We start from the raw sequence: 24,132 nt of genomic DNA, 5'->3' as shown, positions 1-24,132 counted from the left end.
CACCCAGTTACAAGGAGCCTCCGCTGATCCTGGGTGTAGCACCTGGGTGTAGCACTTTAAAAAGCTGCTCCACCGACTCTCCTACCCTGGGGTACCCTGGAGGACATCACTGCCCTTTGCTTTATGTCTGTAGCTTCTGTTGCTGCATGCATCTTAAATCTGTGTGTTTACATGGCAGTTTTCCTCACCATGTGGCAAGACTGGTTCTTCCATTTGATCTCCCCCACTTCTTAGCTTAGAGCCCAATAAAGATGTGGGCACTGACAAACTATTAACTAGTATCCTGGAGAAACTGAAGAGAGTTCTATCATGAACCAAAACATAGGATAATGTGTCATTTTGGTTGTATATAATACATATCTTCATAACAAATTAATTCGTTTGCAACTCTAAAGAGTTTAGAAAATGTGTTCTGGTCTTATCAGTCAAAAGAAGGACTGTTAACCTTCTTTAAAAGGTAAATTCTACAAGCAACTCAGTGCCAAGTGGATGATACTTACATTAGCCAAATGAGCTAGTTCTATCTCCAGGAATGAATCAGTTGTCTTGGGTTCAGGCCTTATGGTGACCACGATGATTTTGGAATTAACGACAGTATAATTTCTGAAACAGAATAATTATGATTAAAAGGAGACAGGATTGATGATGAATATTAATTCCTACTGTTCAATACATGTTGTGATGACATTTTTAATAAATGTACCCTAAGCAAAGACATAGAAACATCACGCAAATAGATTTAAAACATGATACTGAACTACTATTCATGGAAAGGCATAGTTGATTTTTTGTTATGAATATACCTGATCTGGAACTAGAAAACTTTAGGGAGAGAAAGCTATTGCTGACTGTTACCATTTTAAAGGCAGGAAAGATAGAAAAGCAACAGTGCTAACAATTACTTAAATCTGATTCACCTGCGAGACAGGTGGATCATGAATTCAAACCTTCAGGCAATCTTTAAATTAATATAATCCATTCATCTCAAGGTGGACCTAACAGTTTGGTTCTCCAAGAGACCAATTATTCTTCTTGCAAAGTGCTGTCTTGGTGTTTTTTAGACTATCTCAAAATTCGTTAAGATGAATGATTGGAAAGTGGTGTACAGTGAAAACAAGTAGAATTTAAATATCAATAATCTTTGTTGCTAATTATTGACCATCATTCATTTCAACAATAGAGATTTACAGGCCACTTCTTTATCTCAACATGCTAGATGTAAGGAACACATTTGCATTTGGAAATATCTCACCAGTACAGTTCATTCACAAAGAAGTTTTAAATATAATCATATTTACAAGTTACAAAAAAAATTATCCCTAAATATAAACATGTAAAATGGAACCAGCTCTTTCTTGCATATACAGGTTTTCGTCCAACATATATATAATGCTATACACCTCCTATAATACAGAGATTTAAAGATTTTATTGTACTTTAGTTACTTGAAGAAATATATATATATACACATATGTAAATATTCATCCTTCCTTTTTACTATTCTGGGGAATTTATAACAGGTAGCAAGACAAAGTCACTTAATTTTTTTCCTCTTTTTTGTGTTTAAGGCGTTATTTACAGGTAATAAAATTCATCAACTTTAAGTGGACAGTTTAAAGCTTTTGGTAACTGTATGCTACAATGCAAGCACCACCAAATCCAGACAGACAACCCTCCACAGTTTCCTTGAGCCCCTTTGCACTTGATCCCCACACCCCTCCCCATGGTTCCAGGAAACCATGGGCATGATGTCACTATAATTATGTCTTTGTAGAATTTCATTATATAGAATCATACACTACATAGACTTTTGTGTTTGACTTAATTCACTCAGCATAATGTTTTTGAGATTTAAATAACAGTCCTGTTTCTCTTTATAGCTGAGTAGTATTTCGTGACATTGAATTTGTGATCTATTCATCTGTTAAGTGAGCAACCTTTAGGTTGCTTCTGATTTTTAGCTTTTATGATTTTTAGCAGCTATTCATATTTGCCTATTATGAATAATTGGTATATATACTTTCTGGATGGACATATATTTTCATGTCTTGAGTAAATAACTATGAGTGGAATTGCTTGCTCATGTGGTAAAAGCATGTTTAATTTTATAAGTTACTGCCATACAGTTTTCTAAAATGGCTGTATCATCAAAGTCATATAATTCTAATATCATAGAATAATGTTGAACCTCACATTCTTTGTGAAAATGCTTTCTCTAATGGGCTGATCTTTGCCACAAAATTTCAGCAGAAAAAAGTGCCAACTATGCCACACTTGGAGGAATATTTAGTAGCAGAGGAACTATAAACATACTCTGAGTGGGATAACATTTTTTAACCCATATATTTAGTAATGTCAAATAACAAATTCTAGAACACTCAGGAAGTTTCATGGTACCTAGCCTAACAGAAAAATAGTAAAAAACAACAAAGTATAAATTTGTTTTCAGTATTCCTTAGGAGGAAGGTGGTTGTAAACAGAGAAGGTTGGTTGACTGTTATTTATTTCATTTAATACTGAATGAGTTGGGCTTCCCTGGTGGCGCAGTGGTTAAGAATCTGCCTGCCAGTGCAGGGGACACAGGTTCGAGCCCTGGTCAGGGAAGATCCCACATGCTGCAGAGCAACTAAGCCCGTGCACCACAACTACTGAGCCTGCTCTCTAGATCCCGCAAGCCACAACTACCAGATCCCGTGCACCTAGATCCCATGCTCCGCAACAAGAGAAGCCACCACAGTGAGAAGCCTGCACACCATAACAAAGAGTATCCCCTGCTTGCTGCAACTAGAGAAAGCCCGCGCCCAGCAATGAAGACCCAAGGCAGCCAAAAATAAATAAATAAAATAAATAAATTTATTAAAGAAAAATACTGGGCTTCCCTGGTGGCGCAGTGGTTGAGAATCTGCCTGCCAATGCAGGGGACACGGGTTCGCGCCCTGGTCTGGGAAGATCCCACATGCCGCGGAGCAACTAAGCCCGTGAGCCACAATTACTGAGCCTGCGCGTCTGGAGCCTGTGCTCCTCAACAAGAGAGGCTGCGATAGTGAGAGGCCCACGCACCGCGATGAAGAATGGCCCCCACTTGCCGCAACTGGAGAAAGCCCTCACACAGAAACGAAGACCCAACACAGCAATCAATCAATCAATCAATCAATCAATAAAATATTTTTAAAAAATACTTCAAAAAAAAGAAAAATACTAAATGAGTCAACTGAAGGTAAGGGGCATTGAGAAGGATATGGAAGGAAGCTCTAAATGCCAAGCTTCCTTTGCAAACTCACTCTTCCCTGTTTCTCTGTGAGCAAAAGTGATCAGTGGATCAAGTGAGAATAGATGGGATTAACTGTGAGGTGATACCGGTTGATTAATTATGTTAACAGATCTGACAGGATTCCCAGAAAATGACAAGATATATATATATCTTGTCATATATATAAATATATATATATATATATATATATATATAAAGCTTGGAGTTGGGGACAAAATTAATCTGCCACCACCAAAAAATTTATGGAGGTTTCTCTCAGAGAACAGTCCTGGGACACAGATGCAAGTTCCTTTTTCAGGAATGAATACATTTGAGTTCAGGTTTGGTTATCTGAAACAAAAATATTTACACATCACACAAACCCAATCTGCCCCCTTATTCTGGTCCTGTTTATAATCCCATTTCCCTGCTATAAATAAAACCAAATGCTAATCTATAAACTGCTAATTTTAACAAATTTTAGTTAAATTTGATAGTATACAGATATTTTGTATTATTTTAGAAGTTGTATAAGTGGCTGATTTACTGGAAAATACAGATGTGGATATTCCAAACAGGAATTTATAGCTTGTCAAGATATTTATGAAGTTCTCCTTGTGTGTTTGGGCTTGTGGGTATTTTAGCCCTAGGAAACTGGATGGTGGAGAGCCAATGGCTAAGATAGGCAGCCTTCTGTAGAGTATTTACTCTGTGGCATGTTCACCAGTTACTTAATCAGCCTGGTGGAGAAGGTCCCTAGAAGATGAAATCTGCCTTATGGCTTTTGCCAAGTATGTGTGTGGGGAGTGGGGGGAGAGGGCATGTGTGTGTATGTGTGTTAATTCATTTAGACTACATTTGAGAAGGGATGTGTGTCAATATATTTATGCATATGGATGTGCTTATCACATTATGTGAGTCCCCTCCCACCTTGAGTTACTACCATGTACTAGCTCTACCCCACACCCATTAATGCTGTATATGTCTACTTCCACAAGATTATAGTTCAAGGAGGGCAAGATTTGTATCTAGCATTTATGTATCCTTGTTTACATTATGCGTGGCACATTTTAGGGCTAACACATATTTGAATGACTTATTAAATACCACATAATAAACAAAAATATCAAACATTTGGCCAATGTGATTTAAAATATAATGTCAGTATCACAATATCCAAATATTTAATGAAGGAAAAATAAGCAAATTTACATTATGCAGTGGCTCCCTTTTAAAAAAGTGTACAGTGTACAAAATTTCTTTAATTTATTTCATCAATTTATTCTAATTTGCATAAGTGAATAGCTGGCTCCTCCTGTGCCATGTCAGGCTTTGTGATCTACTAATGCTTCCTGGCTGGGTTCACATTTGTATTCACTGCTAGAAAAGCAGATCTTACAGCCAAATGGATTTCATGACTAAAGTAATAAAGATCTTTCTTGTCCTTGAGATTTGCACTAGTCAGTATCTAAAACATTTTAAAATGTGTAGAGTTCTTTATTCAAAGAAGGCTCAAGTTATTCTTCACAATTTTTACAAAGGCTTAAGATGCTTAGGATACATGAATCATATCTTAAAGAGAGTAAAAAAGTGACTATAAAATGCAATGCAACTGTTTACAAGAGACTCACTTTAGGTATAGGGCCATATGTAGGCTGAAGGTGAAAGATCTAAAATGATACTCCGTACAAATGGTAACCAAAAGAGAGCAGGGATGGACATATTGGTGTCAGACAAAATAGACTTTAAGCAAAAACTGAAATAAAAGACAAAGAGGAACATTATATAATGATAAAAGGGTCAATTCACCAGGAAGATATAACAATTATAAATATATGTAGCTAACAGCAGAGCACCCAAAAATATGAAGCAAACATTGGCAGAACTGAAGGGAGAAATAGACAGTAACACAATAATAGTAAACTATTTCAATACAATACCCTGCTTTAATAATGGATAGATCAATCAGATAGTAGATCCATAAGGAAACAGAGGACTTAAACAACAGTATAGATCAATTGTACCTAACAGACATATACAGAACACTCCATCCAACAATAGCTGAGTATACATTCTTCTCAAGTGGATACAGAGAATTTTCCAGAATAGATCACAGGTGAGGCACAAAAAAAAGTCCTAACAAATTTAAGACAACTGGAATCATACCAAGTAACTTTTCTGAACACAGCGGAATAAAACTAGAAATCAAAGGCAAAAGGAAAACTGGAAATCTCACAAATATGTGAACATTAAGCAACACACTCTTGAACAATTAGTGGGTTAAAAAATAGATCACAAGGGAAATTAGGAAATATATTGAGACAAATGAAAACGCAACATACCAAAACTTATGGGATGCAGCAAAAGCAGTACTGAAACAAAAATATATAGGGGTAAATGCCTCCTTTTAAAGAGAAGAAAGATCTCAAATCAATGACTTAACTTTACACCTCACAGAACTAGAATAAAAACAAACTGAACCCAAAGTTAGCTGAAGGAAGAAAATAATAAAGATCAGAGCAGAGATAAATGAAATAGAGAACAGGAAAACATAGAAAACATCACCCAACTAAGAGTTGTTTGAGAAAAAAAAAAGATGACAAACTCTTAGCTAGAGTAACTACTAAAATAAGAAGGAAAACTCAACAAAAATTGGAAATCAAGATGGGACATTGCAACTGATGCCACAGAAATAAAAGTATCATTAGTGACTACTATGAACAATTATATGACAACAAACTGAATAACTTAGAAGAAGCAGATAAATTCTTATAAACATACAACCTACCAAGACTGATTCATGAAGAAGTTTAAAAATCTAAGCAGACCTATAACTAGGAAGGACATTAAATCAGTAATCAAAAACCTCTTGACAAAAAAAAAAAAAAAGCCCAGGACCAGATGGCTTCACTGAATAATTCCACTGAACATTTAAAGAAGAATTAACACCAATTCTTCTCAAACTCTTCCAAAACATTAAAGAGGAGAGAATATTTTCAAACGTATTTTATAAGGCCAGCATTACCCTGATACCAAAATCAGACAAAGATGCCTCAAGAAATGAAAACACAGAGTAATATTGATATTGAATATTGATGCAAAAATTCTAAACAAAATACAAAACCAAATTCAACAACACATTAAAAAGATCAAATACATGATCAAGAGGAATTTATCTCTGGGATGCATGGTTGGTTCAACATAAGAAAATCGTCAGTGTAAAACACCATTATTAACAGAATGAAGAACAAAAACCACATGATCATCTCAATTGATGCAGAAAAAGTATCTGAAAATTTTCAACATTCTCTCATGATAAAAATTTTCAAACAGTTAGGTATAGAAGGAATGTACCTCAATGTAATAAAGGCCATCTATGAAAAACCCACAGCTAACATCATACTTAATGGTGAAAAACTGAAAGCGTTTACTGTAAGATGAGGAACAAAGCAAGGATGTCATGCATTGCCACTTCTATTCAACATAGACCTGGAATTCTTAACAGTTAGGGATGCCTAGTAGCCTAACAATCAGGCAAGAAAGAGAAATAAAAGGCAACCAAATTGGAAAGCAAAAACAAAAATTGTCTCTTTTAGTAGATGGAATGATCTTACATGTAAAAAACCCTAAAGATTCCACAAAAACCCTTTTAGAACTAATAAACAATGTGGAAAAGTTACAAGATACAACATTGACACACAAAAATCAGTTGCATTTCTATATACTAACAATGAATAATCCAAAAAGGAAATTAAGGAAACAATCCTATTTACAACAGCATTAAAGAGAATAAAATACTTAGGAATAAACTTAACTACGGAAGTGAAGAACTGCACACTGAAAACCTGAAAATATTGTTGAAAGAAATCAAAGAAGATACAAACAAATGGAAAGACATCCTATCCTCACAAACTGGAAGACTTAATATTGTTCAAATTTCCATAATACCCAAAGCAATCTACAGATCAATGCAATCCATATCAAAATACTAATGACTTTTTTGCAGGAATAGACAAAAAAAATCCTAAAATTCATATGGAATCTGAAAGGACCCTGAAGAGCCAAAATGATTTTTAAAAAGAATACGAAAGCTGGAGGTCTCATATTTCCTGATTTCAAAACATGTTACAAAACTACAGTAAGTCAAAACCGTATGGTACTGGCATAAAGACAGAGACTGATGGAATAGAATAGAGAGCCCAGAAATAAAACCTCACATATATGATCAAATGATCTTTCACAGGGTTGCCAAGGCTACCCAGTGAGGAAAGGATAATCTCTTCAAAAAATGCTGCTGGGAAAACATCCCATGTTTTCAGTATCCACATGCAAAAGAATGAAGTTGGACACTTACATTGCAGCATATACGAAAACTAACTTAACGTGGGTTAAAGATCTAAACATAAGATTTGAAACAATAAAACTCTTAGAATAAAACATAAGAGAAGAGCTTCATGACATTGAATTTAGCAATGATTTCTTTGATATGACACCAAAAGTACAGGCAACAAAAGGTAAAATAGACATATGGTACAACATCAAACTTAAAAACAGTAAAGAAAACAACTGACAGAGTGAAAAGGCAATCTATGTAATAAGACAGAATATTTATAAGCCATATATATGATAAAGGGTTAATATTGAGAATATATAAAGAAATACTAAAATTCAACAATAAAACCAAACAAATTAAAAAGATTAAAGATAAATTTTTAAAAGATTAAAAAAGAGACAAGAGGCTTAGATATCTCTCTGAAGATTATATACAAAAGGACAATAATACATGAGAAAACGCTCGACATCACTCATCATCATGGAAATGCAGGTCAAAATCACAAGGAAATATTCCTTCACTTCCCTTAGGATGGCCAGGATCAAAAAAAAAAACAGAAAATAACGTGCTGACAAGGTTGTGGAGAAATCAGAAGGCTTCTGCACTGTGGTGGGAATATAAAATGGTGAAGCTGCTATGGAAAACAGTAGGCAGAGTCTTCAAAAAATAAAAAATATAGTTACCATATGATCTAGAAATCCCACTCCTAGGTATATATGCTAAAAAATTAAACTGAGGGGACTTCCCTGGTGGCACAGTGGTTAAGAATCTGCCTGCCTAATGCAGGGGACACGGGTTCGGCCCTGGTATGGGAAGATGCCACATGCCGTGGAACAACTACACCCGAGCTCCACAACTACTGAGCCTGCACTCTAGAGCCCATGTGCCACAACTACTGAACCCATGTGCCACAACTAGTGAAGCACACGTGCCTAGAACCCATGCTTCACAACAAAGAGAAGCCACCGAAATGAGAAGCCTGCACACCGCAATGAAGAGCAGCCCCCCCACTCGCTGCAACTAGAGAAAGCCCACACGCAGCAATGAAGACCCGATGCAGCCAATAAATAAATAAATAAATAAATAAATAAATAAATTTACTAAAAAAAACTGAACTGAGGACTTCATCAATGTCACTGAGCTAAATACATTTACTTTTAAAACTAAAATTAGCCGATGGCTGCTACAAGTAAGGTTGGGCTAACTTAGAACTTTGAAAACTAACAAGAATTTCAACCACTGTGGCCCAGAGTGCTGTAGTCCCTCCTGCGTGGGCAGGGGAAGTGCAGAGAGCTTGGAGGAGGGGGCCTTGAGCGCCTCCGTGAGAGTGGCCCAGCGGCAAATGGCGAGGAAGATTTGACTGCAGAATGACTCAGGGACAACAGCACAGCTGAAAACACGGACCTTCAGTGACAAAGACACAGAGCAGAGGTGCTCCCCAGACACGGCCAAAAATCACCAAAGTCCTTGCCCTCTTTTTCCAATGGCCAGCAACATGGAATTACCTATAAGAAAGCTTATTCCTGGGCTAATACAGACGTGTGGCTGACAAGGACTCGGTGCTCTGGCTGGGTGTCAGGCCTGAGCCTCTGAGGTGGGAGAGCTGAGTGCAGGATATTGGACAACCAGAGACCTCCCAGTCCCACGTAATATCAATCGGAGAGAGCTCTCCCAGAGATCTCTGTCTCAATTCTAAGACATAGCTCCACTCAACGACCAGCAAGCTCCAGTGCTAGACACCCCATGCCAAACAGCTAGCAAGACAGGAATACAACCCCACCCATTAGCAGAGAGGCTGCTTAAAATCATAAGAAGTTCACAGACACCCCAAAACACACCACTGGATGTGCACCTGCCCACCAGAAAGACAAGATCCAGCCTGACCCACCAGAACAGAGGCACTAGTCCCCTGCAGCAGGAAGCCTACACAACCCACGGAACCAACATTACGCACTGGGGGTGGACACCAAAAACAACGGGAACTATGAACCTGCAGCCTGTGAAAAGGAGACTCCAAACACAGTAAGTTATGCAAAATGAGAAGCCAGAGAAATACGCAGCAGATGAAGGAGGAAGGTAAAAACCCACCAGACCAAACAAATGAAGAGGAAATAGGCAGTCTATCTGAAAAAGAATTCAGAGTAATGATAGCAAAGATGATCCAAAACCTTGGAAATAGAATGGAGAAAAGACAAGAAATGTGTACCAAGGACCTAGAAGAAATAAAGAGCAAACAAACAATGATGAACAACACAATAAATGAAACAAAAAATTCTCTAGAAGGAATCAACAGCAGAATAGCTGAGGCAGAAGACTGGATAAGTGACCTGGAAGATAAAAGAGTGGAAATAACTACTGCAGAGCAGAATAAAGAAAAAATAATGAAAAGAATTGAGGACAGTCTCAGAGACCTTTAGGACAACATTAAACTCACCAACATTTGAATTATAGGGGTCCCAGAAGAAGAAGAGAAAAAGAAAGGATCTGAGAAAATATTTGAAGAGATTATAGTTGAAAACTTCCCTAACATGGGGAAGGAAATAGTCAAACAAGTCCAGGAAGTGCAGAGAGTCCCCTACAGGATAAATCCAAGGACAAACACACCAAGACACATATTAATCAAACTATCAAAAGTTAAATAAAAAGAAAATATATTAAAAGCAGCAAGGGAAAAGCAACAAATAACATACAACAGAAGCCCCATAAGGTTAACAGCTGAACTTTCAGCAGAAACTCTGCAAGCCAAAAGGGAGTGGCAGGACATATTTAAAGTGATGAAAGGGAAAAACCTACAACCAAGAATACTCTACCCAGCAAGGATCTCATTCAGATTCAGTGGAGAAATTTAAACCTTTACAGACAAACAAAAGTTAAGAGAATTCAGCACCATCAAACCAGTTTTATAACAAATGCTCAAGGAACTTCTCTAGGCAGGAAAGACAAGAGAAGGAAAAGACCTACAATAAAAAACTCAAAACAATTAAGAAAACGGTAATAGGAACATACATATGGATAACTACCTTAAATGTAAATGGATTAAATGCTCCAACCAAAAGACATAGACTGGTTGAATGGATACAAAAACAAGACCCATATATATGCTGTCTACAAGAGACCCACTTCAGACCTAGAGACACATACAGACTGAAAGTGAGGGGATGGAAAAAGATATTCCATGCAAACGGAAATCAAAAGAAAGCTGGAGTAGCAATTCTCGTATCAGACAAAATAGGCTTTAAAATAAAAACTACTAAAGAGACAAAGAAGGACACTACATAAGGATCAAGGGATCAATCCAAAAAGAAGATATAACAATTGTAAATATTTATGCCCAAAACATAGGAGCACTTCAATACATAAGGCAAATGCTAACAGACATAAAACGGGAAACTGACAGGAACACAATCATAGTAGGAGACTTTAACACCCCACTTTCATCAATGGACAGAACATCCAAAATGAAAATAAATAAGGAAACACAAGCTTTAAATGATACATTAAACAAGTTGGACTTAACTGATATTTCTAGGACATTCCATCCAAAAACAACAGAATACACTTTCTTCTCAAGTGGTCATGGAACATTGTCCAAAATAGATCATATCTTGGGTCACAAGTCAAGCCTTGGTAAATTTAAGAAAATTGAAATCGTATCAAGTATCTTTTCCGACCACAATGCTGAGAGACTAGATATCAATTACAGGAAAAATTCTGTAAAAAATACAAACACATGGAGGCTAAACAATACACTATTAAATCACCAAGAGATCACTGAAGAAATCAAAGAGGAAATCAAAAAACACCTAGAAACAAATGACAATGAAAACACAACAACCCAAAACCTATGGGATGCAGCAAAAGCAGTTCTAAGAGGAAAGTTTATAGCAATACAATCCTACCTCAAGAAACAAGAAACATCTCAAATAAACAACCTAACCTTACACCTAAAGCAATTAGAGAAAGAAGAACAAAAAAAACCCAAAGTTAGCAGAAGGAAAGAAAGCATACAGATCAGGTCAGAAATAAATGAAAAAGAAATGAAGGAAACAAGAGCAAAGGTCAATAAAACTAAAAGCTGGTTCTTTGAGAAGATATACAAAATTTAAACCATTAGCCAGATTCATCAAGAAAAAAGGGGAAAAAATTCAAATCAACAGAATTATAAATGAAAAAGGAGAAGTAACAACTGACACTGCCAATATACAAAGGATCATGAAAGATTACTACAGGTAACTATATGCCAATAAAATGGACAACCTGGAAGAAATGGATAAATTGTTAGACAGGCACAACCTTCCGAGACTGCACCAGGAAGAAATAGAAAATATAAACAGATCAATCACAAACACTGAAATTTAAACTGTGATTAAAAATCTTCCAACAAACGAAAGCCCAAGACAGATGGCTTCACAGGTGAATTCTATCAAACATTTAGAGAAGAGTTAGCACCTATCCTTCTCAAACTCTTCCAAAATATAGCAGAGAGAGGAACACTCCCAAACTCATTCTATGAGGCCACCATCACCTTGATACCAAAACCAGACAAAGATGCCCCAAAACAAGAAAACTACAGGCCAATATCACTGATGAACATAGATGCAAAAATCCTCAACAAAATACTAGCAAACAGAATTCAATAGCACATTAAAAGGATCATACAACATGATCAAGTGGGGTTTATCTCAAGAATGAAAGAAGTCTTCAATATACTCAAATCAATCAATGTGATACACCATATTAACAAACTGAAGGATAAAAACCATATTATAATCTCAACAGATGCAGGAAGAACTTTCAACAAAATTCAACACCCATTTATGATAAAAAAAAAAAATCCTCCAGAAAGTAGGCATAGAGGGAACTTACCTCAACATAATAAAGGCCATACATGACAAATCCACAGCCAACATCGTTCTCAATGGTGAAAAACTGAAACCATTTCCACTAAGATCAGGAAGAAGACAAGGTTGCCCACTCTCACCACTAGTATTCAACATAGTTTTGAAAGTTTTAGCCACAGCAATCAGAGAAGAAAAAGAAATAAAAGGAATCGAAATTGGAAAAGAAGAAGTAAAACTGTCACTGTTTGCAGATGACATGTTACTATACACAGAGAATCCTAAAGATGCTACCAGAAAACAACTACAGCTAATCAATGAATTTGGTAAAGTAGCAGGATACAAAATTAATGCACAGAAATCTCTTGCACTCCTATACACTAATGATGAAAAATCTGTAAAAGAAATTAAGGAAACTTTCCCATTTAGCCTTTCAACAAAAAGAATACAATACCTAGGAATAAACCTACGTAAGGAGACAAAACACCTGTATGCAGAAAACTATAAGACACTGATGAAAGAAATTAAAGATGATACAAACAGATGGAGAGATATACCATGTTCTTGGATTGGAAGAATCAACATTGTGAAAATGACTATACTACCCAAAGCAATCTACAGATTCAGTGCAATCCCTATCAAACTACCAATGGCATTTTTCACAGAACTAGAACAAAAAATTTCACAATTTGTATGGAAACAGAAAAGATCTTGAATAGCCAAAGCAATCTTGAGAAAGAGAGACTGAGCTGGAGGAATCAAACTCCCGGACTTCAGACTGTATTACAAAGCTACAGTAATCCAGACAGTATGGTACTGGCACAAAACAGAAATATAGATAAATGGAACAGGATAGAAAGCCCAGAGATAAACCCATGCATATATGGGCACCTTATCTTTGATAAAGGAAACAAGAATATACAATGGAGAAAAGACAGCCTCTTCAATAAGTTGTGCTGGGAAAACTGGACAGCTGCATGTAAAAGAATTAAATTAGAAAACTTCCTAACACCATACATAAAAATAAACTCAAAATGGATTAAAGACCTAAATATAAGGCCAGACACTATAAAACTCTTAGAGGAAAACATAGGCAGAACACTCTATGACATAAATCACAGCAAGATCCTTTTTGACCCACCTCCTAGAATAATGGAAAAAGAAGCAAAAATAAACAAATGGGACCTAATGAAACTTAAAAGCTTTTGCACAGCAAAGGAAACCATAAACAAGATGAAAAGACAATCCTCAGAATGGGAGAAAACATTTTCTAACGAAGCAACTGACAAAGGATTAATCACCAAAATATACAAGCAGCTCGTGTAGGTCAATATCAAAAAAAAACAAACAACCCAATCCAAAAATGGGCAGAAGACCTAAACAGACATTTCCCCAAAGAAGATATACACAGGAAAGGATGCTCAACATCACTAATCAGTAGAGAAATGCAAATCAAAACTACGATGAGGTATCACCTCACACATGTCAGAATGGCCATCATAAAAAAATCTACAAACAAGAAATGTTGGAGGGGGTGGGAAGAAGAGGGAACCCTCTTGCACTGTTGGTGGGAATGTAAATTGATACAGCCACTATGGAGAACAGTATGGAGGTTCCTTAAAAAACTAAAGATAGAACTACAATACGACCCAGCAATCCTACTACTGGGCGTATACCCCGAGAAAACCATAATTCAAAAAAAGAGTCATGTACCACAATGTTGTTTGCAGCACTATTTACAATAGCCAGGACATGGAAGCAATCTAAGTGTCCATCAACAGAAGAATGGATAAAGAAGACGTGGCACATGTATACAATGGAATATTACTCAGCCATAAAAAAGAAACAAAATTGAGTTATTTGTAGTGAGGTGGATGGACCTAGAGTCTGTCATACAGAGTGAACTAAGTCAGAAAGAGAAAAAGAAATACGGTATGCTGACACATATATACGGAATCTAAAAAAAAAAAAAAAAAAAAAAAAACTGTTCTGAAGAACCTAGGGGCAGGACAGGAATAAAGATGCAGATGTAGAGAATGCACATGAGGACATGCGGAGGGGGAAGGGTAAGCTGGGACAAAGTGAGAGAGTGGCATGGCCATATATACACTACCAAACGTAAAATAGATAGCTAGTGGGATGCAGCCGCATAGCACAGGGAGATCAGCTCGGTGCTTTGTGACCACCTCGAGGGGTGGGATAGGGAGGGTGGGAGGGAGATGCAAGAGGGAGGGGATATGGGGATATATGTATATGTATAGCTGATTCACTTTGTTATACATCAGAAACACACCATTGTAAAGCAATTATACTCCAATAAAGATGTTAAAAAAAAAAAGATAAAAGATAATAAAAAACTAACGAGAATTGCAAGTTAAGTTTGCTGAGGGAGGCAACACCTAGACCCACAATGAAGCCAAGTGATCAGGGATTTAAATTGACTTTCAAATAGTATGGCCCAATTAAACTCAGATTTTTGTAAAGAATGTACTGACTAGGGAATATTACAATATTTTATAGTATTAGTCATGCCAATTTGTTATCCTGAAGGATAATTTTAATTTCTAATGTTCTCAATGTGGGGCATCATAAAAAGATACAGAGTATCACAAAACTACAGTATTTCATTGTAAATTCAGAATGAAGAGGGAAGGTTCAGTGTCTGGTCCTCAAACTGAAGAAAAGGTGCTCTTGAGGGAAATCAGTACTTCAGGTCCAGTGCCTTCAGGATGTATTGGTATAAAAGTGATTGAACTAGAGACTGTCATACAGAGGGAAGTAAGTCAGAAAGAGAAAAACAAATATCGTATATTAATAGTTTTATTTCTTAATCACATTAATTAATCATATTAGTTAATTATTAATCTTATATTAATAATATCACATATATGTAGAATCTAGAAAAATGATACAGATTAACCTATTTGCAAAGCAGAAATAGAAACATAGACTTAGAGAACAAACGTATCGACACCAAGCGGGGAAAGGGTGGGGTGGGATCAATTGGGAGATTGGAATTGACATATATACACTACTGTGTATAAAATAGATAACTACTGAGAACCTACTGTACAGCACAGGGAACTCTACTCAATGCTCTGTGGTAACCTAAACAGGAAGGAAATCCAAAAAAGAGGGGATATATGTATACATATAGCTGATTCACTTTGCTGTACAGCAGAAACTTAACACAACATTGTACAGCAACTATACGCCAGTAAAAATTTCTTTAAAAAGTGATTATGTTTTCATTTTTGTATTATTTCCAATATTTTCTAGTTCAACTGTTTTTCCTGTTTGCCTTTAATTCCTATAATATTAGGAACTCAGATGGGTTCCATTTCCTAAATGTGAAAAAAATTAGCATCATTTATCTTTTATTAGGTTGGTGCACTTGACAGCAAATTTATGTGATTTTGCATTATTGACTTTTTTTTTTCCTTTTTAAAAGATAGTTTTCATGTTAGTGGCTTATGAGAACGTTGGGGTTCTTTTCTGTTGCTTATTTTTTTGTTTCTTTTTTTGGGGGTTTATCTGTATTTTTCCTGGCACTATAATACTATACTGTAATTTGCATATAATTTTAATTAGATCCTTTACAATATCTTGAGTGTTAATAGCTACATTAATGTGCTTTTTTCTGTTTCTTTTTTTTTTTTTTTTTTAAACAGGACTATATTTTCCATACGTCCTACCAGGAAAAGTACACATTGATCCCCTACTCAAAAGTATCATGATCTCCCTATATAACTGGAACTTGGCTTTATTAAATGAATCAGCAAATGGGTTGATTACAACAGTTTCTTGAAGTCCTTGGCTTAAATGTATGATTGGATATACTATTTTTTCCTTAGAGATAATTTCTGTCAGATACATTCTTACAAGTGGCATTGCTGGATCAATGAGAATGTATTTTTAAAGACTCCTGGAGTTACCAAATTGTCCTACTAAAAGGTACTACAGTTAAAATCCTCACCAGCAGAGTAAGAACACACCATGCTGTGGGTAGTCATTAGTTCCCTAATGTGAATGGGGCCTGTGTGGGTGGTCTCAGCTCCCCCCAAAGGACCCCTTGCCCTCGGCTGGCCAGCTTTCAGCTATCAGCCCCAAAAGTGATCATGAAGGGTGGGAAGAGTCCAGGCCTTGTTGCCCATAGCCTGTGTTAGGGCCACCAAGTTGACCCCAAGCACCTTGAGCTGCCCACGCACAGCTACTTCCCCCTGGGCCTTTCAAGATTTTCTGTGGAAGATATATGTGTATTCAAAGGAATGTAGAAATTTGTACTGCTTAAAGGAGTAGATATGAGCATCACAGAGGCAGCAAGACAGTGGAAGTGTCCTGGTTTTGGAGGACCAAAGACTTGAGATGCATTAGAACCCACCCACCTACTGGACATATCATCTTTGGCCGGTCAGTGAGGCAATAAGTTTCTCTTGTCTGTAGAATCAGAGTTCTGGATGGCATAACCTTTAAAGGGCTTGCAGCACTAATGTCCACTGGCTCTATGCTTTTTACTGTAAGACATTATTCCGAAGAATACAGTTGGAAGGCTGAGAATAGCCCTTATTTAGTTTGGACTTGAGTAGAGCACATTTCCTTCAGACGAAGGCATAATTTGAAACTACTTAATTGTAAAAGGAAAGACAATCCAGCAGTAAAATTGAAATTGCAGCTTGAAGAATAGTCGAATGCATATTAGGGCAAGAGAAGAAAAAGAAATATCAAAATGAAAGAGTCAACATGAAAAGTTATTTCTGTCTTTGTAGGAAGGAAAATTTCTAAATTATATCTATTCAAAACATTATGTCAAGTTCTCCTTCTGGGTCCCCACGAGGGGAATGATGCAAAGTATTGTTTTAAAATATTGTATCAAAATATAAAATTTCTGGTGACTTAACAGCAAGCCTAACATTATTCTGTGTCTGGGAAACTTGGCTCCAAAATATTCAACAGATAATTATTAGTAAAATGATCACAGAAGAAAATGTGTCACGAAAATTTAGTAAATAATAAGTAAACATATAGAGCAAATTTGTGTATTTTTCATGTTGAATAAGAAGATATTTCCTTTTCTATTGGGTTCAATTCACACAGTCGAATTTTACAGTAAAACAACAGAATATATGTATTTTATTCCTTTGTTCCTAAAATATTTGGATAGTGTAAACACTAAACTTCTATGTATCTCATTTTTAAAAAATGGCTTATATAGAATATTTTATCAGTTAAGACAGTTATTCCAGTAAACATTTCTTGGACCTGTATTATTTATTAAGCACTGTTCTGGGAGTTTTGACAGTAGAGGAGATTTAAAAGCATTAAGACAGTTCAGTGAGGAGGGTTGTTTCTTAGTAAATGTTTGTTAAGTGACTATAAAACAAAGACATCACCCTTGTCCTTTGAAAGGCTTATTCTACTCACTAAACTTTCTGGAACAACTTTTTGAGAAGGAAAAAAAAAAAAAAAACAAGCCAAGATTGCTTAGTGGTTACCTTATTTTACAGTATGAAATAAAAGATAATGAGAAGTAAATGCTAATATTTCACTTTTCAAATAGTGTTTAAACAAACTTTTCATCCTGAGCATTCTATTGTCATTATTTCTAATGAATCCAAAGGTGTTGTTTGTTTTCCTATAGTCATTTACCTAATTATACTTAGAAAGTGTGAGTGGGTATACATATTCATAATTCTTATACAAAGGTTATTAAGAACTTCAAGCTAAAAAAATATGTCAGAACGCCACAACCCTACAGTTTTACTGAAATAAAGGCAGGGAATTTTTGAAGTTAAAAAGAACCTTTGAGTCCAACCCCATGATTTATAAAGTCAGTGACTTGCCCAAAGGCTAATCTGCATCTGCCTGTGTCCCAGGTAGTACTAGGGGGTACAGTTCCGGACTTTTCCCAGTTTACCCATTCAACCGCCTACAATGTTGTCATTAGTCCACCCACAAGTGACCACTACCTCTGCAATAATTTCAAAAATGTTGAAACACTTTTTTTTACAAAAAGGCTGATATCCCTAGATAAATTTCCAATTCCCTTGACTATATAGATTTATGAAACTTGGAATAATCTGACTTTGTGTAGGTGAGTGAGTTCTACGGTGTTATTCAAAATAAGATTAGTCATAATGAAACTCTGTTAAACATGTAGCAGGGAAACTAATTCACAAGCTACAACATTTCATGTTGAATATTTTATTTGTATTCACTATGTCCCTCTGCAGCAAACAGAATGAATGTTGCATATAAAGGTGCTTCTATTTTGAAGCTGAACTGAAGGCAGATGATGACTGTGTGACTGAACAAGTTTATAAATTTCTTGTTATGTTAAATTGAAATTAAAACCCAAGTCATCTGATTGTGAGTTAGTGCCTAGTCTAGAATTCCTGCAAGATTCGTTTTACGCAAACGAACTCCCAGTGGAAATAAGGGTCTGACTTTGAGTATCTGGGTACTTTTTTTTTTTTTTTTTTTAATTTATTTATTTTTGGCTGTGTTGGGTCTTCGTTGCTGCGTGTGGGCTTTCTCTAGTTGTGGCGAGCGGGGGCTACTCTTCATTGCGGTGCGTGGGCTTCTCATCGCGGTGGCTTCTCTTGTTGCGGAGCACGGGCTCTAGGTGCGCGGGCTTCAGTAGCTGTGGCACGTGGGCTCAGTAGCTGTGGCGCACGGGCTTAGTTGCCCTGCGGCATGTGGGATCTTCCCGGACCAGGGATGGAACCCGTGTCCCCTGCATTGGCAGGCGGATTCTTAACCACTGTGCCACCAGAGAAGTCCCTATCTGGGTACTTTTAACTTTAGCACATTTCTCCTCAAATAAACATCATACACAGCAATAGAGGTGGTGTAACTATAAATCAATTTTAGCTGTGAGTAATCATACAGACCAATGTGTTTTAATAAAACCCATGGCAAAGTTGAGAGTAAATATATTAGCTTTGAAAATCTGTTAGTAGAACAAAACCAAACACAAACCTATTCAAATTCAGGAACTCCAAATTCCATCCAGAGAGGAAGGGCGTTAAAGAAAGCTAGATTTCCCAGAGTTGTCTCTGTGGTCAAAACATCCCTCTGGATGATTCACAGACTATAATAATAATTCACCGCACATAGATTTTCTCCAAATAATCGTGACTAACTGCAGCAGTTATTGCTTCCTTGGGAGACCTTTTCCTGCTGGACTGAACTCTAATTGTTGTTATTTATTAGACCATTTGTTAGGCCCCTGGTATAACTATACACATCATTCACAGTCTCTCCTCTTGAAAAACTTAAAGCTTTATTCATGAGGCTGTGGGTACGTGCTCACGGCCGTGTGGCTGTATTTAACTAAAATACAACTTTGTCTCAGTCCTCCACAGTGAGGTGGGGTGGAGGAAAAAGGTCACCAAGAGTGAGAACAGCACCATCCAGAGAGATGCATATCATGTTTTCTGTACAATCTGGTAAAATAGTTAAGACGGCAGAGCAAATAAATTAATGTCGGTAGAATTACTATCTGTAATTGTTTCTTTTTAATGTCTGGGAGGAAAGAAATCAATGGATTTCTTCCAAAATTCGTCCTCTAAGTGAACAACAACATTTTTCTTAATGTAACTGTAATTGAATATTTATCTAGAGGCAAATTGAGATCTCGTGCAGATGAACAAAACCAAGTATTCCCAGCCATCATGACACTCCTTTAATTTCATGTATGCTCATGAGCAGTACAAGTAAGTACAAATAAAGGGAGAAGATAGATTCATTTTAAAAGGATCCATTCTATTATAGAGCCTTGAGGTTTTCTTTTTCTTACTTTTTTTTCCCTTGGTCTTAAGGCAAGTCATGATTAGTTACAAAAGAATTACACGGCTATAATCAGGAACCAAAATTGTCTTTCCTAGTTGTTTTGCAATGCACAATATGCTAATAAGCTGTTCATTAAATGGGTATTTTCTATTTCATTTAAGAAAAAAAAGCCCTTTGTATTACCAAACTTTGTCTGACTATTTTCATAGAATGAGCTATAATCACATATTTGGAATAATTTACAGAGATTACAACAGCTTATTACTTTGTAGCTTACCTCAGAGTGGGCAAAATTAGATCTAAGTTTTTGTACAGGACGGCTCCAAGAACAAAGACAGATGATTCATCTAATTCTAGAAAGAATAAAATTTAAAAATATTAGCAAAACAGCAAGAAAAATACTGTGTCTTATAAAACCTTAATCTCCTAATTACAAGGGGATTCCAGTATCTGCTGATGCAAAGCCAGGTATAAGAAATGCCTTCTTAACCGTGCCAGGCAAGTGAGCCCACACACTGCATGCATTAATTGTAGCTCCAGAAGATGTACTTTCAGTGGTTTTGTGTCATGAAGTAACTTTCCTGCAGGCTGAGACAAGAAGCGGCTGTAGTTACAGCTAAGGAGTTTAAATTCCCAATGATATGGGGGAGAGCCAATTCTCTTTTGGAGCTCTCAGTTAAAATGTCAAAATTTCCAACGTAAGAATTGAGACCACAATGTCACTCTTGAAAAGGGCCATTAAATTTTAGAGGCTACTGAAGATGTGCTTAAAACTTAATTTTTTGTTAGATTTGTTTTTAGATACCAACTTTTTTTTTAAAAAGTGAGGCAGAAACAATTATTTTGCATGGAATGGAAAATCCAACACATTTCAATACCTAAACTTGAAATCTTAGGCCAAGTGCTTTACACTGGGATGAGACTGCCAGCACTGAAATTTGACCCTGACAAGCTCGGGTCTATAATTTGCACTTGTATTTTTTTTTTTTCTTTCATTTTAATAGATCCTTTCCTCAAGTAAATTCAGATTTAAAGCCCAAATTAGGTTTTCTATAGTTACAAAATGAGTTTAGAATCGTGATTGCAGACTGTTTCCTGAATTGCTTAATACATGGGAATTTATGCCAAGCGTATTATTAAATTGAACTTATAAATTTTTTGTTCGAGGCTTAAATTATTTCACATATTTACCTTTTGATGATACGGGGGTAAAGATGCTCTTTGGAATGACCACCCTGTCTTCTGAGTTTCTTGCCCAGTCAACCATGCCCTTCCGCCCTTTCATTGGGAAGTTGATGTCTGTTAGAACAGAGGCTGCGGGAAGCTTCTGAATGCTAGCCACTGTGAAGAAAGAAGCAATGATGTCAACTAAAATCTTTCAGTGTTATCAAAATTGATCAAATTAAACCTTGCAGTATATTAAAAATAAAATTTCCAGTCCTAATTGTATTTATCAGAGCTATAAAACATGCTGATTCCTTCAAATGAGAGGATATTCATTAGGGCTGCTGACTTTTCCTTATTAATTTGGTTTCTGTTGCTTTCAGCAGGCATCATACAGTGACGGTCAGTGGCTGGGTGGACGTTCTCACGAGCACGGACAGGTGCGGCCATCCCGGTTGTTCATGATTGGTCTCCATTCCAATTGTTAGACTCCCCTACTGTATTTTTGTTAAATATTTTGATTAACACACCTGATTCACAGACTGACATTTTCATTTAACTCTGAACTTTGTCTTCAGAGCAAGTTTTCTGCACCGACCTCTGAACACTGTCTTTGGAAAAAATATTTCCTGGATGAGATGGGGTAGCGCGAAGACATGAAAAACAAACACATTGCTCTGGGAGACAGACTGTCAGGATTCAAATAATGAAGCACTAAAAATGCCATAACCACAGAGGCAGTATAATATGCAGAAGTGTTTAACGAATAGGACAGTAATAACAAACGATTCTTAAAATGCACACCCACAATTGAAAATAATAAATGTATATATGTGAATGGAGAATTCTGTCTTTATTCACAGTAAGTATTTTAATATATATTGAGAAAATTAATGAATAATATGTTTGGTAATGCCTGAATATATTTTTATTATATATATTGTATATATACACTCACATACACATCTATATGTAACTACATATAACAAAACTATGATAGTAAACACTCAAGCACTTATTGAGTGCACAGAGTTTCAATTAAGAAATGTAATCTGTAGAGCTTTTACATAGGTCCACACTTGTTCCACATTAAAGTTTCAGGTGTTCCCTGGAAGATTTAAATGGAAATATGATGAGGAAACTCTAAAAGCTATCCCAATAAGAAAGGTGAAGTAAGAAACCATTAGACGCCTCATAAGTGGATTTCATTCAAAAGAAACTTGTAATTAAAACAAGAGAGGATGAAAATTAAGAATTTAACAATATTAGTTGTATAAATCTATTACCGTACCACTGGCTTAGTTGCAAATTAAACTGGTTATGTATTCCTATATTTTATTAAAGCTCTTTCAGGCAATTATACACATCCATTTTCAGCATAGGATAGAATTTCATTTGGCCTGTAATTTGACATAATAAGCTTAAAAAAGGATTTTGTAACTAAATGTTGAAGGAAAGAGGGTGCTGGGTAACTCATAAATTATTATGGATGTGAAAGGCTGTTTTTGGACAACATCTCTAATTCGTTTAGTTTCTTTAATAATTCGAACAATATAGTCTTGGTTGTCCAGAAATAACCCAGTTCATGTGTCCTAAAGGGTCCAAAGCCTCCAGTGCATACAGATGGACAGATCAGCACATTAGTAGCATGCTTTTTCTTAAGGGCCCTACAAGCTTTATCCAATATGCAAAACTAAGTTCATCTACTTCCAAATTCCTTGACTCTAACTTTGGTTGTCTTGGTGTTTAGAGGAAATTTATTTCACCTCTCTGCTCTAAAAACTGATGAAAAGAAATGAAGGTTTTTCTGATTTCTGGTTTCTACTATAAAGGAAAACAAACAAGAGATAAACTGTTGGATCTTGAGGTCTAATAATTCCTCTGTTTCTATATACATTGGATAGAAAACAAAAATAAACAAACAAACAAAAGTAATAAATAACATATGGAGGAAGCTTATTCTGTACCAATTATATATCACTTTATCCTGAATAAATGCTGGTCTAATACCTTATTCTTAAAAATATAAAAATGAGATAATTATACATGCATGTATCTCACATTATGAAATGCATTCATTCTTCAGTTGGAGGTACATTGGGTATTAAATGATGACTATATAGATTAGATCGACTTTTGAGTCTAGACTAAAGGAATATAAAAATCAATTAGGATCACTAACTTCTGCAAGAAGTCCTTTAAGTTGCATAGTATTGAACATCAGAAGGGTATAAAAACAAACATGTATTCATTAATTTTAGTAGATATGTAGTCCATAAAGTAAGATGGTATTTTCAATAAATACATTATGAAAAGGGATATGACTTCACAGACTGATAAGCTTCAAATCTAGCCTTCAAATTATCAGTATACATGTTCTTTAAAATATGCAGTATTTAAAATTGTACATCTTTACCTTAAACCTACTTAGGAAGATGCCTAAGGTGACACTGCGGTTCTTCATGACCCTGCAGTGATTAATTAACATGAAAAACTATTTCTATACAGCAAAAACGATTTAAAGATGACTTTTATTTTCTCCTTCTTTCAGTCCCTATACCAGACACTTGGACCAATCCAATCCTCAATTCCTTCCCTTCTTCACTGAAGTTCTCCAAAACCCTCAGGTAAAATTTAAATGCAGTTAGTCCTTAGGGAACTAGGGAGCTCAAAAGAGGTAAGATTAAAAATGAATACCTTACATATATCCAGAGAAAACCATAATTCAAAAAGATACATGCACCCCAATGTTCATA

At 36.0% G+C, this 24,132-nt stretch overlaps 1 protein-coding gene across 1 annotated transcript in view; it reads right to left on the bottom strand.

Moving 5' to 3' along the window:
• ADGRB3 (adhesion G protein-coupled receptor B3) overlaps window positions 1-24,132 on the bottom strand; it is a 785,278-nt gene that overhangs the window by 347,252 nt on the left and 413,894 nt on the right. The window contains exons 13-15 of the mRNA XM_061207676.1: window positions 21,404-21,553; window positions 20,490-20,565; window positions 501-603 (exon numbers count right to left, since the gene is read on the bottom strand). Coding sequence (XP_061063659.1) covers window positions 501-603; window positions 20,490-20,565; window positions 21,404-21,553 — 329 coding nt within the window. The remainder of the gene's footprint in view (window positions 1-500; window positions 604-20,489; window positions 20,566-21,403; window positions 21,554-24,132) is intronic.

The sequence above is a fragment of the Eubalaena glacialis genome, chromosome 12 (assembly GCF_028564815.1).
Source record: "Eubalaena glacialis isolate mEubGla1 chromosome 12, mEubGla1.1.hap2.+ XY, whole genome shotgun sequence".
NCBI classification, from domain to species: domain Eukaryota; kingdom Metazoa; phylum Chordata; class Mammalia; order Artiodactyla; family Balaenidae; genus Eubalaena; species Eubalaena glacialis.
This window is presented reverse-complemented; position numbering and strand designations above follow the sequence as displayed.